This window comes from Anguilla anguilla, chromosome 9 (assembly GCF_013347855.1).
Source record: "Anguilla anguilla isolate fAngAng1 chromosome 9, fAngAng1.pri, whole genome shotgun sequence".
Taxonomy (NCBI): Eukaryota; Metazoa; Chordata; class Actinopteri; order Anguilliformes; family Anguillidae; genus Anguilla; species Anguilla anguilla.
In genome coordinates this window covers 19,289,115-19,309,241 of record NC_049209.1, presented here as the reverse complement: position 1 = coordinate 19,309,241, position 20,127 = coordinate 19,289,115, and the positions used below count along the sequence as shown (strand labels likewise).

Genomic DNA, 20,127 nt, shown 5'->3' with positions numbered 1-20,127 from the left:
CCAGGGAGGCGGGTCCTAGCCTAGGCCTCAGAACACGGGAAACATCCCTGCTTTCGAGGCCTCGTAGGGAGCTCACATACAAACATCCTGTGACCCACCCCTTTGTTAATGTCTCTTTTTGTTTGTTAGTCATCTGTTCCATATTCCCTCCTTCTCTGCTCCCCTATGCTCTCTCTCTCTCTGTTTTCTCACAGTTCGTTCCAGAAAGCCGCCCTGTTTCTTTGTCATGTAATGCTTCCATAATAATTAACTGGATGCGTTTTTGTTTCTCTCTCTTAATAAGTTTGCACGCTTGGTCCTAGAACATTCCAGCCAATCGTTCAGGCATTCATTAATTGAAAATGGATGGCCACCCATTAGATTTCAGCTCATTGGCTTCAGAGTATTGTCAGTTTATCAGCAGAAAACTCACAAAATAACTGCCCGAATATTTTAAAATCTAAATTCAGAATTAAAAAAAAAATCTGAACTCTGTTAACGATGTCATTTCTAAACAGCAGAGCTGGAGGTTGGACATGGCGTGTCCTTTCTATATGAATATTTACTTCATGTTCATTTCTGATTGGCAGCCCACTAAGAAGTGGTCTACAAAGGAAGTTCTCAAAGGAATAGATTATGCTTAATATTAATTTCTCTTTGTTTCTTTTTGTATTATTAACTATAAAAAAATGATTTTTTTGACTGCGTAGGGTCTTTAAATAGGAAGACTCCGCCTTTTTTCGTTTTCTGACCAATTTGGACTGCCCAATCAGGCTACTGCTGCAGTGTCCATTGCAACCACCATTGTGATTTGGGAGCTGGCAGAACAGCATGTGCTCGCAACCAAAGTATGTGATGTCAGCCAATGAGCTTATGGTAAATAGTAAATAGACTACATTTATATAGCGCTTTTATCCAAAGCGCTTTACAATTGATGCCTCTCATTCACCCATTCACCAACGGTAAAAGGCTGCCATGCAAGGTACCAATCAGCTCGTTGGGAGCAATTAGGGGTTAGGTGTCTTGCTCAGGGACACTTCGACACACCCAGGGCGGGGAATCGAACCGGCAACCCTCCGACTGCCAGACAACCGCTCTTACCTCCTGAGCTATGTATGTTTGAGAAGCTTAACACACTGTGCTTCTCAAACCGGACTCACACAGACACAAGTCAGGAAGACACATGTGCAGCTCAACACACAAAAACAGAAGAAACTGTTAGCAGGGACTCAAACAGCTGCTGTGTAACAGCTGTTTATAAATAGCAACACCACGTCATCACCATCACCAGCATGACGCCTTGGCCCACACTGCCCAAAAAAATATTTTTTAAAAATCCAAATGGGAAAACACCTTTTGTTCCAGTCACAATGTGCCGTCTGGGCAGGAAGTGCCCAGATGAGACTCCTCCCAGAGGCTCACACCGTGCGGGGCCTCTCCTCTTCCACTCCTCCACCATAAATTAGACCTTTCCACTGCACAGCTCATAAACAGGAATAACTCGGCAGGGCTCTGCTCACCGAAAATCTTTACTGTTTGATTTTCCTGCCCCTCAGAATGTCTGTGTCAACATGGCACCTGTTTCATGCTTGCGCAGTCAACCAAAGGTGTAGTTATCATTTCAAAAGTGTGTGCTTGTGTATATAGGGGAGGAGGGAGTTGCTTGGCTTCCAGTACCATTGCCATTCGTAAGAGTAGTGATGAATGACATTCCCTAAAGAGCTGACATCCCCCCAATAAGTTAGACCCATGAGGACAGCCTACTTTGCAAATAAGAGCAACTGAAAACCTTTCAAGATTAACAAGTTACGGTATTTCAAACCAAGAATACCACGTTCAAAAAAAAATTTTCTGGATGAAATACATACATTAGTAGCATATTATTCAATGGGACAATGTTTCACATGACGTAATCAGACCGCGGTTGTTAGACAGACCAGAGAGCAGATGGTTTCTACAGTCCTGTTATTTGCAGCCCAACAGTCTCTCCTCCATCACTCTCTAATTGAACGCTTCTCTTTGTTCCCCCCATCCTGTAATAAATGGCCTAACCTGTGCATCTCAATGGACGTTGGGGCCGATGACGAGTGAGGGGGGAAGCCTTTGATCACGCTTGACTTTTGTCTTTCAGCGGGTGGGTGGGACCTGGGATCGTTAGCTTAATGACAGGGAAGCCCTGGGCTTTGCGCTGTCACCGGCAGCTGATCGTCAAGACTGCGGAGGAGAAGCACAGGGGTCTTGCGGGCCCAGATAGCTTTTCAGTTTCCCCAGCGATGGCGATGTCTCCCCGCTCTTACATGGCCCAGATACCGGCTTTCCACAGTGTAAGACAGAAGAAAGTGGTAGTTAAACCGTGTGGCGTGAACTGAGCACTGCATTTTCCAACAGTAAGTGCAGATTTACTTTCAGAGTCATCCAACAAGGGAGGCATTGTGTGCTGTGGCAGGTCCTTTGCATCACCCGTGTGGGTGTTGCTTATTGGTGGTGGTTGGGATTAGTCACCCTCCCATCATTATATGTATTTTGAGAACCATGAAAAGTGTGTTTTTATTGCTTTGTCTTCTTTTAATTGCCGTATGTTTGCTTCACTGCCCGAAGTGTTGAAAGAACGATAAAAAATGTTTTGTGAAAAAAAATCCTCAGAAAAACTGTGACACTCCTATCCAGTATGCTTGTTTGTGGGTCGACTTTGTGTCTTTCTTTATAGAAACGCCTCTTCCTGACTCTCAACCACTACTTCTGAAAATGGGGAGGAGGGAGGGGGTTTGTTGCATAGACAGGAGGTCCGTCTTGGCAATTAAGTTTTGGTTTTTGTCCAGATGACACTGCTTCATGAACCCCAAATATGGGTGGGGGAAATCATGTGTGGCAATCACAAGCTTGTCTGAATTAATCCAAAGACTGCACTACAGTATGGTTGGTTCTCGTTGGTGAATTGATAACATGTGACTTTTACCCTTCAGTTGTAATTCTGCACAAAGGACCTTAGTCTAAGTTTCAGTAGATGGTGTTGTTTCACAGGCAATGCTTTGTAACATTTGTGAAGGTGATCAGCATGTAGCGCGGCTAACAGTTACAGTGTAAAATTCAGCATTAAATCAACTCTAACAGAGTTTATATGAGTCCAGTAGGGATCATGTGTACTTTACTGAAGTTAAAAGTACTCTGCCGGAGCAAATTTTCACTGAACATTTTGCTGTGTGTATACTAAGCAGATTGGACTGCTTTGTAGACACTGAAACATACAAAAATGTAGCCACAGGAATATTAAAATAACAACAGAGGTTCAAACCCATTGGCTAATAATAATAACAATAACAATAATAATAATAATAATAATAATAATAATAATAATAATAATTAGAAGAAGAGAAATAAGCTTTTTTTCCCTCTTTTTTCATGCATAAGATCATTCTTAGCCTCTTAGCCAAATGATATACTGTATGTCTTCACCTGCAATATAGCTCTTAGCACCACCCACAGAGAGGTATTTGGCCTAATGCATTTGTGAGATTTTGTCTAAAAAGGGAAGGGTCACTGTAACCACCCTACCATGTCTATTTCTGCCACTGTTAGCAACACCAGGGGGGACAAGGTGACTTCAGGAATAATCAGGCACATTGACAGGGAATGGCAGACGGTTACTAGCCCTGTGTCCCCCTCATGCTAGGACTTGCAATCATGCGCCACGGTTCATTGTGTGCATACTCTTGAAACACTGGTGCTGAACAGCAGAGATTTCCGGTCTTTGAATCACATATTTCTCTGGAATCTGGGGGTGGGGGGAGTCTGGGCTTGCAGATGGGTGTTATGGGAAAGGATTTCTTGATTTCACAACTCTAGCGGCTGTTGGGATGGCCACCTTGGGATGCTCGTTCACTGTTGTTCCACCTCATTATTTAGGTTGCTTGGTAAAAAATGGCCCACCAGTGTACACAGATTCAAATCCAGGAAGGTGTTCTGTTGAATGCGACTACATGCCTTCAGACAGTGACCAGCCCTCACAAGCCTGATAAATAAAATCATTGGTACATGCAACCAAATGTTTTCCAGAAAACATTATGAATGCGGCCTTTCAGGACACGGTTGCTGAATGCAAGGCAGTGTGGTCTTGATTTATACAGAGTTATGGCTCTCCATCTTGGGGCTCTCGGGTTATAAGAGTGTGGAGCATTGCTGTGAGTCACTCTATCATCTGCGCTCTGCTGCAGATGGACTGAAACCCAGACGGCTCAGTAAAGCAGACCACGTCAATGCCAGACAATTTATTTTATAGAACATTCATATTGGAGACTTTGGATAATATTTTAAATAACTGGGTTGTTCCTGACTGTTTTTCATGAGTGGGTAGGGACATTTTGGCTAATATATAGCATATTTATATTTCACTAATATTTTTCACTTTTATCCAGTCTACTGCATTGAAATGTGGTATCTAATAAAGTCTTCAAGGATGTAATAGTCACAGAGTGAATATATTTTATTATTTGATCATATTCAAAATTTTGCAATACTCTGTGATCCCATCAACCCATTAAACACTGCAGTGTCTTCACAGATATATTGCACTCTCTGTGTAATAAAATAATGTCTTTGTAAAGGACCTATCCAATGAGGTACTTCACAAAATACATGAATTAAAACAGTCAAAGCAAAGAAAGACAAAAAGGGCTAACAATAAAGGAATTAGATGACTAAGGTAAGCAAAATGAAGTAAAAAATATAAAGACAAAAACAAAAAAGAAGCTCAATATGAAGTTTGACTTAGCATAGGTTAGGTCAGTAATGTTTACTGTGTGAACTGTGTGTTCATGGCCATGAATAACAGTACAAAATGAGTATTGTTCCTTATCCAACCTGTGTTTTGTAGCTGGTCCAGTGACCTTCGGTATGCACTTATTGTACGTTGCTTTGGATAAAAGCGTCTGCCAAATAAATGTAATGTAATGATAAAAAGTAAGAAGATACTCAACAAGGGTTACATGTAGATTTTGTAGTGTGCACAAATGTGTCCGATGCTAGGGGTGAATGTGGGATCAATGCCGTCCACAAGGGTAGGAGAATATGTATTTCAACAGCATACACAGTGGCCAGTGTGTGTGTGTGTGTGTGCGCGCACGCGCACGTGCATGCGCATGCTGACTCAGCATGACTCATGCAGATGCTCTGTTTTCCAATACACCAAATTGCTGACGCACACAACAAACTCAGGTCATCATTGTCCATGGAAATCTGTCTTGACATTCAAAATGTTATCAATGATGCTGAATAATCTCAATGTTATCAGTGGTACCTTAAATTAGCCATTTCGCTGGCAATATCCTACAGGAAGCACATTTCCAGGTGCTGTGGTTAGTGATGCAATGGATAAAAAGGGTTATTGTGGACAGTTGTGTTGGTGGATACCACATGGAGGTAAAATGGGTCCAATGAGCACAGATGATCTTCCTCTTTGCACTTTTACACAAATCCAGGTGGCTTGCAAACAGGGATTCAAGCTCTCCCTGTAAATATTTGAGTGCAATCTTTCAGAAAGCAGCTTGTTTATCTCCTTTACAAATGTATATGTTTTTTCCTGTTTAAGGAGTCGTTATTACTAGTTACACAATTAACATCCAACGTCACTTACATCACTGATACAGTAATGCAGAAAGGCAACTGTCAAGCAAAATAATGGTTTATGGGGTTATGTTTAATGAGTGTAAATTGAATTATCACTGATGACATTCTGGGAAATAACTGAAACATGGTCATAGGTCAATATTTCATTAGCCATTAATCCTAAGATGTTAAAGGTGTGTGTTTTATGAGCTCATATATACCATTGAATAGTGACGTCAAATTATTTGCAGTTTTGACACCAACATGACTCTTGAGAAGACCTGTTTATCCGGGGGTGCTTTGTCTCCTTCAGGATCTTCATGCATCAGAGAATTTGATTGACAACGCTGCAGACATGAACAGGAACCTGCCAGAGCGTGGACGACAGACCCACCAGCTGTTGCAGGTGAGTCTTCTAGAGCGTTGGCCTGTGGAGCTTTTATACACCACTGGTGATGCTTCCCACTCCTTACATTATGAGTTCCAAATTTTCGGCTCTGGAAATAAACAGCGACATAAAGGATTTTTCAGAAGGTTCTGACTGGTGAAGGTTAACAGTAACAGATTTTGAGGCTGGTGAACAAAAATGCTGCTTGCCATTAGTTTTCTTTCAGAAAATAAATTATTCATCAGACTTTTTTTTTTAAAAGACTTTGATTCACAACAAGTGAAAGATGGTATTGACTATTCAGTTGTCTAAACAGCTAGGTATTTCAAGGCATTCATTTCTATTGAATTGATTCTCAAATCCCATTTACTCTCTTGTCAGTTGTGTCAGCAATTTGTACATTTCAAGGTCCTCCAGTGACTCTCCAACAATGGAACTCACAAAATCCACAAATATGGAATTATCTCCAAGTTTAGCATTTCACAATGCACTACAAGTGCCTGGATTATTTTTTACTGAACTCTGACAAAAAGATAAAGGCAAGTGTTAGATTTTATTTTCCACAAACACAGTTTAGCAAGTGCGGGGATCACCAAAATTAATTTGTCAAATCGTATGCTAAGAAACAAAGATAATGCTAAATGTGTAAATAAATGTTGGGGACAAATATTCATTGAATGCAGGCAAGGGACAACAATCCCACTGCAGAAACAGGAAACTCAGAAAATGTCAGAAGTTCAAAAAACGTGCTTCAACAATTCAGGGAAAAAGAAGGAGTCCTGGAAGACAATGATGAAAGCCATTGTGAAAGTTCAGCCACTAGCAACAAGGGCTACCAACCGCAAATGGCAACAGATGCCTACTGAAGATAAGCAGGCTAAAATCAACTGAAATGCATTGGAGTTTAGCCTCCAACGGCTACATTGCAGTGTTTCAGCTGTGGAGCCTGAGCTCAGTCCTGCAGAGCTCACCTCAATGAAAGATATAAAATAAGAAATAAAAAGAATAAATATCTTGCTATTACCATAGATACTGAAATATATTTAAAAATATGTCAATTCTTATAATTCTCATATCAGGAGCCCTCATCTATTCACAGCAGGGTGTGACAAGATGTTACAAGGGGTCAAAGGTTATCACCTTGAATTCCTGAGCGGCAGAATCTCCTGCACCTTCCCACATCTGGGCAGAGGGATGCAGAGGGTCAGATATGCAAACAGAGGAAGAGCACCAGGGAACTGTGGGATAAAACAGACATCCAGCTGGGAATGGGGGACAAGTCCTGAGAGAGGGACTTATTTTTTATAGTGACATTCTACACACATATGTAGAATGTATATGTAATATGTGTGTATGTGTGTTCCCTTACTAAATATTATTTATATTATTACAAAATATATAAATAGGTATATATTACTGGTAGTATATATTATATTTTTTCACAGTACATTTTCATGGCTTGAAATAACAGCTCTGCATTTTGACATACATGTAATTTTTCACTTGCTGTACTTTCAACTCATGTCCTTATGTTATAACCGATGATGTGTTAAAATGGAAGCACTGTCACTATTGTTTCCTACATATCTTCTTTTCAAGAACCTCAATGACAACACCAAACTCTTAATGTTGCCTAGATGACAAATGACTTTAAATTTAGTCTTTTTTGCACGGTAGTGAAAACTTGCTTGAGCAGCTGGTGAGCTATCTGAGGGAAAGATTTGGAGAGAAGACATCAAAAACACAGCGCATGGACTGCATTGGTAAATCTGATATCTTTGATCTTGCCTCAAAGTCAGAGGTGAAAGGTCATTTTATGGATCTACCGATAGCTTCTCAGTTGCCACCATTCATGTAATGGGGGCCTTAATGCTAAATTCAATCCTCTTAGTTCTACAGTTCCTACTGTATCTGATTAGACTAAAGGGATACTTGTAATCCTATTTGTCTCTTGCTAATGGGCAGTCAACCATTGGAGAGGATGCTTTAACAATTTGCCAGTTCTTCAGAAAGGCAACTTATGGAAGCTTGTGAGTTATGGAAGGAACAAGTCCTTTGTGTTGGTTTTAACATATCTCCTGCCATAAAAACAGCCAAAAAGCAACTGTAATAATCATATGGTGCCCGCTGCCCCTCTGCTTGTATGAATAACTAGTGTAATGCATGTACAGATAGTGTGCATCAGAGTGCAGAACTGAACATCGGAACAGGGTGACCGTGCAGTATGGTAATAAGGGAACTGAGCTTGTGACCCAGGCTGCAGGTTCAAATCCCACAGATACCCCTGGGCACTCCAGTAAATATCCGGCTGCATAAATGGGTAGTCTATGAAAAATGTAAGGTATGTAAGCTGCTTGCGATAAAGGAGTCTGGTAGGCGAAATTAATATAATGTGAATGCATAACAACTGTGAAGAAAAACGGACGAGAAATGAATTTCATTCTCTTAAGTTTCAACCAAATATTACGTTGGAGAGAAATTTAAAGTTTCTGATTCCCGTGTTCATACCCAAGCAGAAACACATGCATGGCTGCTCATCCAGACACACATACACTCAGCACACTGGGTCTTCCTGTGTGCACATTCCACATTCCTCTGCAATGAGGACCTCCCCCCTGTGATGATCTGTCAAAACCACACTGCTCTGGGATAGGGGTAGGGGGCACACTTGAGCTAGAGCTCACCTCCAGGGCAACAGATCCCACGAAATGCAAACTGGCCCCTGGGGCCGGCGACCCACGTGAGTCCGTGTGAGGAGCAGAGGCTGAAACAGGGGGAAATGGGCCATGTAATAGCCATTGTGTTGGTGCACTGAGAGAGCTGTGGTCATTTACTACATGCGCAAAATGAATGGCTTCTGCCTAAATGAATCTCAATAATAAACTGCTTCTTTGGGGCTCCTCCACCCCTGGAATCTCTCATTGCAAAGTATTCACTGGGTCTCTTCTTCTGTGGATTTTTTCCATCCTGCTTGATTGTGCTAGTACTTTTCATTTTGACACTGGTAACATGCTTTGCGACTGCATGTGACTGCAAACAGATAAAAGGCCATTTTTGTGAGAATTTAACTTTTCGGATCATATCTGCAATTTTTATGGGGGAGGGGGAAGGGTTTGTGTGTTTGTAACGCATCACAAGTCTGATGATGACAAGTCTTCCCATTGATTTCCATGTATTTTCTTTGGAGGGCAATGTGGTTACTTTTTCATCTAAAGGAGCGTCTCGGCACTCCATTTGGTGAAGTGTGATGTGATGAGCCTGATTTCCTTCCCCATCACAGAGCACCCCACTGGATCTGATTGAGACAGGGAAGGGGCTGAAGGTCCAAGCAGAGCGCCCCCATCTGGTCAGCCTGGGAAGTGGCCGTCTCAGCACAGCCATCACCCTGCTACCCCTCCCTGAAGGTGAGCAACATAAAGGTCACACAGAAGTGCATTTCAGGCAGATTAATCAATCCTCAGCTCCCTCTAAAGTCCCAACACATCTCTACAAAGGCAACAGTGAACTACATATATTATTTACATGTGGTAAATTGCCAAAATAAATTGCTTCTAAATATAGTACATGCACAATCAATATTTTTCAGGGCTGAATATGCCAGAGAATGTGAATCCAAGGGTGAATTAGGGACCATAGTGTAGTTTCATATGCTGGTTTTGGGATCCTTTAATGCCATAAATAAATGGATTTGATAAATCCATTAAACTAAGACTGGCATTGTCCTCATTGCTTATTGCTGTGATTATTATGAGCTTTATGTTGCACATGTCTGGAGTTTTTTTATTTTTAATAAAACATGAACACAAAAAGCACAAATAAGCAATAAAAGCACTTTGTACGAGCGAAAATGTTTTAGAACAAATAAGTTAATTGAAAGTGCTTCTGCTGGCCATGAGCTTTGTGCTTTTGACCGCATGCTGCCATATCTCATCAGCCTAAGAATGACAAATAGAGGGCAATGACATCAAGTTAAAAAAAAAAGTTAAATAAATAAATATGCATGCAGTAGTACGTCAGTTCTGGAAGCACTGAATACAAAGTAAGAGAATGACATCATCTGTCTGCAGCGGAGCTGGATCTGGGCTGTGGCCCTGCACTGTGGGGGTGTGGCCATTCTTAGGAAACGCCGGCCTCCCGTGTCTGTGAGCTACAACAGCCCTGACACAGTGCAGTCCCTGAACCCTGCACTGTGAGTGAAAAAGGCTGTCACCTGACCTTGTCACCACCCCTATTTCTGCACAAGACACAGCAGCAGGGCTTTATGATATCTGGCAACCCCAATCCCCCCAAGGCAGCTATCACAACCGTCACCTGCCCAGCACACATACTCTCTCTCTCCCTCTCTCTTTGTCTCTTCCTCTGTCTGTCTGTCTGTCTGTCTCTCACACAGACACACACATACACACACACATTTGTGTCTGTAGGTTCAATTATATTTTTGGGCATTTAAGGAGGTTACTTTTTCAGGCAGGTAGGTATGACAAAGACTTAATTTGTAGTTGTGCATGCGTGTGTGCTTGCAGACACGCACGTGTGTGTTTGTGTATGTATGGGAGGCAAAGGGAAATTTTGAGGTCCCTTGGATGAAAAGACTTCGGCACTTCCTGCGGTGGCATTCCAAGACCTATTTGCCTTCTGTAATCTTGGGTTTCAGGCTGCATGAGAAATAGCATTGGGGGCAGACAGGGGTAGTCATGTCCCTCTGTTTTTTTGCCCCACTCTTGTAAAGCATGGTGGATGCACCTTGACAGATTGACCTTCACTGCTTAACTGTTACATAGTCTCACATAGTCAGTTCCGCCCATGCTGAAAACACATGATTGGGCAGCTGGGTTGATATTCTCTGTTTCCTAAAACAAAACCACATAAGGCCACTGTTCTTCTGAGATATTTTACCTTTTAAACAAGAAATATTTGCTGCTGTAACATGTATGGAGGTGCCAGCAACAACTTGAAATTGCATGAAGAACATTGTCCGTCCAGGGTTAGATGTAGTTAGACATGCCTTGCGTGCCACAACTCTAATAGCCCCCCAAGGAAGATTTATAGGCACTTGTCTGACCAAACATTTTACCTAGATTGACCCTCCCCAGAGGGAAACAGTTAAGAGAGGTTCCTTTGGGGATTACAGTAGCATGTATCAAATAACGAAACCAAGAGCTTTCTTTGGGCTTTGAAGTCTCCACAGGATTTTAATTAGTCAAGCTGGGGACCACATTTAGCATGTGATTTTAGGTCAGGAGGAGTCCGAGCGGAAGGTGGTGTTTGCATTGCAGCAGGGATGGGAGGCTTGACTCCTATTTCTCATGCTGCGGTGGGAATGGCTTTTTGTTCCAGGAAGGACCACTCTGGGCCATGACAACACTGACATTAGCATGCAGGGCCCCGGCGTCGTGGCTCAGCACTGCTACATTGAGAACCGGGGAGGGGTCATCAGCCTTCACCCCTGTGGGCACCTCTGCTCCATCGACGGTGTCCCTGTCACCAAACCGGTCCGGCTGTCACAAGGTACAGAACCTAGAACCCTGCCTTGCCTGCTCCCTACCCTAACAAAAATCATGTGACAAAGAGATGTCAATGTGGGATGCTGCTTTCCAAAAATGTGAAATGCACATATTTTTCTACATGTGGCATAAATTTAGATTGCTTTTATATTTATTTTGTGTATTTTTGTCACCACAGATTAATACATTCTCTGAAATGAAATGTTAAATATAATTAAGTTAAACTTAAAAAAACAACAACAGCATGTGCATGCATTTGCAAATGTCTAAAAATTTCCCTCGTTATGGCTGTATTTTCAAGTATGAACCATCCATGTTTAATGCATCTTCGTACATATCTATGTGAGACATTTTGATTTGTCAGATATTCTTGTTCATAATGAAATTTAATATATCAGTGCAGTTGGAGCTATCTAAGCCTGCAGGTCAGTATCAGAAAATAGATACCCTGGGATAGCCTGCATGACTCCATGACTGTTCCTGTCATTAATGGTCTGTCTGATGCTCTGCTATTGCATGGCACATCACAGGCAGTGAGGGAGTCAAGTGAAGGGTACAGGGCCAGTTCACCCTGTAAGAGAAGTAGCACCTCAATATGCAGTTAGACATGAAATCCAGAATATAAGGCATGCATATTTATAAATCAATCACAAAAAGTACATTGTATGTTTCAGACACTATAATATAACCAGTAATACTTTGTGTCAATGCAAATGGAAAAATTCCTAAATACCTTTTTGACTAACTGAAAGGCAATGTTATTCTTACTTCACACAATAGAATATATGCATTAGTGTATGTAATTTGGGAATTACCACATACTCATCGCTTCCCATTGCAATAATGCCAATCAGTCCAAAGCAATGCTGTTGTATAGAACTACCTCAGGATCAACGCTAAGCTGCCATTTAAAGCCATTGCACAATGTCCCATAAATGAATATTCATCAGACAATGTTGATAGATGAATAACTTCAAGCTCTTGCAACATCCATATGAATTTGCAAGAAAATCAGCTCAGCTCAGCTCAGAACGACAGAGACACACTAATACTGACTGGTCTGGAATAGTGTCTTGTAACCCATTCAATATTGTTTTCTATCCTGAGGTAAAGTCTTTGAGATTTCAGACCTTTTGCAATTTTAAAGCATCATGGCGATGCCTCTTGGGTGCATTGTTTGGACATCACATTGATTATTTTTGGGGTGGCTGACTGAGATAGCTCTACATTCAAATTCAAATGGAGCCATACTAAATCTTCAATGGAATTACATTATATATCAGGGGCAAGGCAAGGATCATAAATCTAATTACACTTACCCCAGTGAACCAGGAAGAGGGTTCTTCTTTTAGAAGTTTAACATATTAAACACTGCAAAGAAAAACAGAGAGCAGAGCATCAGCTCTTTGTCCATTAAATACGACAAACTGTTTTAATAGCCAGTCAGATGGCAAAAGTGAGCATGCTCAGAATAATCATGCTACTGCAAAATCCCCTTAAACCCATTCTCAGTTACATTGTAGCTATGTCACAATTTGGAGTTTAATTTCATTTCCAGAATACAATGGCCATATCCACAGTATACATAAAAATTGCATGAATTTAAAAATTATGCTTTAAATTATTTAATATCTGAATATATTATAGAAGATATTCTACATTAAAACTTTACAGTAACTGTTCGACATGGCTTTCCTCTGCCATATGAGTATGTGTATAGTGAGTGGTATGCCTTAATAAAGTCAGTTATATTACCCATTCCTCTTAATAAGTATATCAGAGCCCCTGATATGTGCTAAAAAAAGAGATAAGACTCCAGTAAGGGGTCAGATAATGCATCCATAACTGCAACAAAGCCACTTATCAAAGCAAGACTTTACTGTTCCACAGAGGGTGTACACAATTGAGTTGGTGTATTTACATATGACGGTGTGTGCATGGTACTATAGAGAGAAACAGTACTCTACAATCATCTGACAGGATTGTAAAATAGGGAGGTACCACCGGTCAATGTGACTCCACATGTAGTCTGCTAATATTTAACAATGATGTCAGGTCGCTGTCTTAGTGTCTCTGGGGTGTACACCAATTAAGACAAAGAGGCGTTTCACAGCTCAGTAAGGACCATGTTTGGGGACAACAGGTCTGGACTTGCAATGTTCAATAGAACATATATCAGAAGTACAGGGAAGGACTCCTTCCCTGGACAATTTCTCAGGGACTAGCCTGAAATAAGGAATGCACACTGAGCTTCGAGCAAAAGGCACTGTTTGCAGGGAGACTGTCATTTCAGCATCTACAATGTCTTTCGCAGAGTCAAAAAACAAATGCAAGGATCGCACCGGGACAAATATAAATACCCTCCCATTACACAATGTTAGGTGCGCATGCATAAAGACTAATAATTCCCTGTACAAATTACCACATATGTAGAATAATTGTAGTAACATATGACATATTTGTTGATATATTTAAAAGGGCAGAGAAAAAAAGTAACAAATGAATATTTTAAAAAAGAAAGGAAAAATTAACAAAATTTAACTGGCTTGAAGGGCATGGGGGCATCTTCCTTGTGATAACATATATCACTAGTTTTGGGTTGAAAATGTCATCAACATCCCCCAAACTGTCTGGAGGACATCAGTGCATATGCTGGTTCCCAATGGCGACCTGGAATGCATTCTTAAATAGACTGGAACCATCAAACGGGAGGTACTATATGTGGTTGATTGAATTGAAATATGTTCAGTGTATGTATTCAATACATATTCAGAACATATTGCTCATACCCTTCCTTTTATATTTGGACATATATGATGTTTCATAAGGGATAAAGCAAAGCTGTACATGCCCACAGTGTAACCTAAGCCCCATCCAGGAAATGGCCCATCTTCCCTGCTCTTGAACCTGGATTCTCTCTGAAATCTGAGCAGCCCGCTCTGCTATTTTTATTTCCCCTCACAAAAATATCCCCATCTTGCTGTTGCTACCCCTGAGGTTAACGGCCACTGGAGCTGAGGGCCGATTTTAGATGTGATGCAGCAGCTGGTTCGAGGGGCACCAACCACTTCGGCCTCCCCTCTCTGACGCGTACAAACAAAAAAGAAGTTGGAGGCTCCTCTTGCTGGGGCACTATTTCCTCAGGCTATTTAAGGTGTTCCATAGCCTTTTTAATAAAGATGAACTAAAAACACCCCAAAATTGTAAAAGAAGGTTTCAAGGGCACCAAGGGTTTTTCTTAGAAAATCATACAACTAGCAGATAGATCTGTTTTAATTTGAATGGAGTGCACCAAGCAAAAAAATTTAGACTAGGCATCAAATTGAGGCGGATCTGTAATGTGTTCATAATTTTTAGTAGAACAGCTCCGACTGACCTTGACACACATGTACAGCATACGTGTTCCATAACTAGTACTACAGCTGTCTCTCTTGTGTAGCACCTGAAGGGTGCTGGACCTCCAGTATAGATTTACTTACTTACCTGTTAGATTTGAGCAACCTTGACATCTAATCAATAATCAATAATCTCAAGGGAACAGAAATTGCACCAATTCACACCAGAGAATTGTTCCACCAACATATTTGGTGTAACCTCAGTGCAAAGTATAAATATTTCACTCAGATTTGAGCATTTTGGTTGATACAGCTGCTTGAAATGTTTGAAAATGCTGACTGAAGCAGGCATATTGTGGTCAAGCACTCACGACGTGTGACAGAAACAAGTTTGATGCCCAAGCCCCTACCTTAAAAATGACTTTTTTTGTGTGATAAAACCAAGATTCTCTTGTATCGGAATGGCAGTGGCAGAGCGAAGTGTAGCAGTCAAAAGGAACTGCCCAAGATGTGAAACATGGTGGTGGGGGTGTTGTGTTATGGTTTGGGAATGTATGGCTGCCACAGGTATTGGTTCACTTGTCTTCTTTGATGATGTAAGTGCTGCTAGCAGCAGCAGAATTAATTCTGAAGCGTACAGAAGCGTCTTATATGCTCAAGTTCAACGAAATGCCTCCCAACTCATTGGATGGTGCTCCATCCTACAGCAAAACAATGATTCCAAACATACTGCAAAGGCAACAAAGAAGTTTTTCAAAGCCAAAAACTGGAAAATTTCTTGACTGGCCAAGTTATTTATCTGAACGGAATCCAACTGAACATGCGTTTCTTATGGTGAAGAGAAAATCTGCACAAAGGGAAAGTGAGTAAACACAAAACACATTATATAGTAAAGGCACAGTATACAGTGAAAATATTTCTGTCAATACTTAGTAGGCCTACGTAGTTTGTTAGGAAACATGTAGGCTGTTTTGGCTAACATTCGATTTTAATTAGACAACTCTTAAGAACCTAGAGCTAACAGAGTCTTCGAGCCTGTGCGAAAGATTACTGTATAGTAGCGGAAAGCCTACAGATGCCGGTGTTGTCGGTGGGATACAGTATGACACTGAACATGGAGAAGCATATTTGATGGAAGCGACCTGAAACGCAATCTGACTAAGAGAGAGAGACCCCCCCCCCCCCTTCTTCACAGTTCGATTGCGCTTTCCATAACGCGAGAGGTGGTAGCCTACATGGCAGCCCTGTCCCCGGAACCGGCCGCGGCTGTCTTCCCAGCTCGAACTCCAATCTGTCTCGTTCTCCTGCCGAAAAATCAGTAGCCTTTCAAGTGACTTGTGAGACCGCCTAGGCTATTTCTTTACCTGGGCTCCAACCGCGTGTTCACTGTCTTTCTGAACTAGACTAGCCCACTTGTGTTTACAGCAGACACATGTAGCCTTGGCTACTTGCCCTCAAAGGTTTGTCGAAACTGATTTCTTAAATAGTCGGTGTCGTGATTGTAACCTGGCAAATCAATGAGGTGAGGTTACTTGTAGCCTATATATTTACATTGAACTTAGGGTGAATAAGGATACGTATTTCTCAGACTAATCGTGAATGAGAGAACAGTTAGTAATGTAAATACATTATGGGCTGTTCGTAGCGTATTTTTATTGGTTGCTATCGTGTGGATATTTAGGCTACCCCAGCTTAATCGGAGAGCCAGAGCTGTATTTTGCGGTTGAATGGTGTTTTGAGGGGTGTAGCCTATTACAATTAGCCAGGTGGACATCTGCTCGCTTTTGTGCAACAGCAGTAGGCTAGTTCGTGGGAGAATAGTGAATAGCGTTATTATCATCACAAAGACATCTGCAGGGCACGCACAGCCGGCACACACCAACCCGCAACAATTAGTCTCTAATAAGGAAAACAGACGACGCTCTCGACATTGAAAGCACGGATACAATGATAGCGAAGGACTCTACGACTCGAACTCCTTGGATTTGAAAGTAAGTGTCTTTATGCTATTTACCATTTCTGTAGGCCTATCATTTGATTTCCTAGATTAGAAACATTTGGCTGCTTATAGCGATAGCCCAATAAAAGCCACAGTGAACACAAAGAAGCAGTCTGCCCTTCACAGTAGGCTGCTCCGCAACCAGCGCGCACACTGCATAAGTTAAATGTACAGTAAGCGAAGTAATTGTCCCGGTAGGTCTATTCCGAGTTTCGTTGTCCGACCAGCTCAACGACGATCAATGGACACAAATTTAGCTTTAGCCTACATACATTTCTGAAAATACAGATACAAGACAATGCAACGGCTTTTTGGAAAGTGATTCGGGGTAGCCTACATTTTGCTACTTCGAAAAGTCCCTTGGTTGAATATCGAGAGAACAAGACTGACAAACAGAATGAGAGTATGGACGTCGTGCGGGATCTTATGCATATTGCTCTTCTCTCAGGTTCACATTCACAGCCTAAGTTCAACTGATATACTGTCGGAGATGTCGAATAGCAACTGCACGCGCGGTATATGGCTGTCAGATCAGAAGTTTCCTGATATCTTTTGTGCTGCGAGGAAAGCACATGACTAATATTTACTTATTTGCCCATAGAAATGAATATTAAATATGCTTATGTTGTCATGGCACTGGTTGTTTTAAAAATATGCAATTTTTGTGCGGAGTTGTGAACAAATAGGAAACAAACACAAATCCATACTATCGTGTTAAGTCCCAGAAGTAACAGTCACATTTGTTAATCGTCACCCTCTCCATCTACCAATGGGTGGATTTTGCTAGATATCGCCCTAACCATGACAAATCAGTCACTGTTCCTTTTTCAGCTGCACTGTCATAGGCTAACCGTATCCGTACGCATCTATTCTTGGCCAGCACGGTGTGACCAAGCTCTGCTGCTATGCCAGATAGCCTGTATGTGTTACTATATTTTCTTCTCAGTTGCTCGTATGTTAGCCTTATATTTGTGAAGGTCTTGTCAGCCTTTCGTTGGTCCATTCATGAATCACGGCAGGACTTTAAAAGTAGACTGTGTTGCCATTGTAATGATTATAGAATATTTCCTTACCCCCTGACTATGCTGAAAAAATTGTCAATAGAAGTTCTAAGTTCAGTCCTCTCTCCGTGAGTCTGGAGAGTGTTTGCGGCTACATCTGCGCTCCGTATTTGAAGGCTGCCATCTGTTTTAGGGTCGTATCTGTGAACATCTGTCTCGTGAAAGTGTTTTTCTAGCTGTAAATATTTTTTCCGGTCAACGGCGTGTTTGTGTTCAAACATTGATATGCATCCGCATATAAACATTGCAGTTGTAGAAAGGTTCTCTTTCTGGATGACACGTAATAACTCCAGAAAAGATTGTAATAGCCTACGTGTAGGTTGAGAAAAGTGAATATGGTTGTCAATTGGTGAATTTTGTTTAGGCTTCTAGGAATGCTGACTGGATGCAGGCTATTACTGCTTTGAGTAAAATTTACAGTGTCAGTCTTATCATTATTTTCATTCTACAATGGTGTTTGATGTATTTATTTGTCCATAGAACAGATCACATGTATATTGCTTGCTTGATTGATTTCTGACACTAATTAGTAAGGATTGTTTGTGTGTGTGTGGACATGGCCAAAACAAATCAATATTTTGAGAACACTGACAATTTCCTAGTTACATGTGCTACTAAGTTTACTTGTGCTTTCAAAATAGGCAATAGGCCTATTTCACAAATATTTCTGTGATTTGAGTTTAATCATAAATTGTTTTACCCAACAGATTACTAAATTTATAAACATATATTCTAAAACAAAAATTGGATGGCACATTTTTGTCTTGTGTATTATTTCAAGTTATTGAGTCCATAGGATTATCCACCATCTTTAATAAGGGGGGTTCAGATAACAGATTAACAGGAAGCTGACAAAAATGCCTTATGGGATGTGGATGCCAGCACTATTATCTCTGCCTATCCCCATTTCCTGCATTATCAGTAAAAGACAAGGCGGGGCTGAACCACAAAATATTAAACACACTAAGAAAAGACACAGCCAGCAGCTCTTCCCAAGCACAGTCAAATCAAAGTTACATGAAATGTTTTAAAAGATCCTTTTGTAGTCCGGGGGCTTAATGTTTGTATTGTATGAAGTCTGAGACTCTGAAGCTTAGCCATATCAATTCAAATTGCACACACAACATTATACTTAAGTTGCATACATTTATAAGTATTTACATTGTCTTCTGTATAAAGTTGGTGTCAGGTAAGCATATGCATTTCTTTTCTTATTTTAAACTTTAATAAAATATGATCTAGACACAAGGCATTCTAAGCAAAATATCACCTATATTTAGAAGCCTTTCTTGTGCCATACAAAACCTGTTGAGGCAATATCAACTTGCACCGAAGAATGCATCAATCCTTTTGTGTCAGTTGAAAGGTGCTTTTATATTGTGCTTTTAGTGAAGGTATTCAGTGAACACAGTTTTATTTATGAAAGTCCCTCTGGGTGCCTATATGTAAATGTAATTGTGAATGCGGTCTTAAGGATGTAAAGTCAGCAGATTACCCCAGGGGCTGAGCGTCAGGAGCACTAGGAGCAGGAAGTGCTGAAAGGATGGCTCGTGCACCGCAGAATCTCCTGGCAACATCAAGGTTTCTCTGTTGGATAGGCACTGCCGTCAGGAGGGCGGGGTAATTAAACGGGCTTCTTCTCTGTCAGGCCTCTCTCCTAGCAGTAAAACACAGAGACGCCCAGGCAACTGCCTGCATACCTTTAGGCATCCTTTTGTTTTAGAGGTTTCCTGCTTTAGAGGGTGCCTCTAACTCATGGGTATAATGCTGGGGGCTTTTTTTCTCGCCTGCACTCTGAGACTCATATAACAGCTTCTGTCTGCCTCTGCTGCCCCAGATATGGGATGATAACCCACCTGCTACAAACCAAAAAAATAAATAAATAAATGAACCTCAGATACAGACAGGGACATTTACAATCATTGAGTTTTCACTTAGAAGTGTGTTTGGCCAGTGTGTTATAGAACAGAACATTACCACCATCCTTCCAACTAACAACACGGCATACAGAACAGAGGTGAGCAGGGTCTAGCTTTGCTCTGATTAGAGTGATTTAAGGTGTTGCAGCCAACCTTTGTCCCCTCTAGCTCTCCTGCATATTATTAAGTGAGGCAATCAATACATTGCATTGTTCGGTCACTTGTCAGCTTCCTGTATTTGGGGTAACTTGCACTGCTTACATTTTTACATTCCATCCAGTTATATAGCTGGATATTTGTAGGAGCAATCAGGTTAAGTACATTGCTCAAGGGTGCTATGG

General features: G+C 41.2%; 1 protein-coding gene and 1 long non-coding RNA gene across 20 annotated transcripts in view; one reads left to right on the top strand and one right to left on the bottom strand.

Annotated features, from left to right (window-relative positions):
• Nucleotides 1-20,127, top strand: part of phldb1a (pleckstrin homology-like domain, family B, member 1a) — an 81,537-nt gene that overhangs the window by 6,306 nt on the left and 55,104 nt on the right. For 18 of the 19 annotated variants that reach the window (XR_004766898.1, XR_004766899.1, XM_035433251.1 and 15 more), the window contains exons 2-4: nt 5,894-5,986; nt 9,249-9,372; nt 11,306-11,476. Coding sequence is in view for 16 of the 19 variants with exons in the window: in XM_035433240.1 (XP_035289131.1) it covers nt 5,894-5,986; nt 9,249-9,372; nt 11,306-11,476 (388 nt within the window). In the remaining 3 variants the exon portion in view is untranslated. Of the gene's footprint in view, nt 1-5,893; nt 5,987-9,248; nt 9,373-11,305; nt 11,477-16,021; nt 16,799-20,127 lie in introns of those variants that run through there. The other variant, XM_035433255.1, reaches the window with a different exon arrangement.
• On the bottom strand, nt 11,434-12,844 carry LOC118235670. Its single transcript, XR_004766900.1, has 3 exons — nt 12,792-12,844; nt 11,920-12,043; nt 11,434-11,514 (listed from the first exon to the last, which is right to left on the bottom strand). It is a non-coding gene; the product is annotated as an uncharacterized LOC118235670 (long non-coding RNA).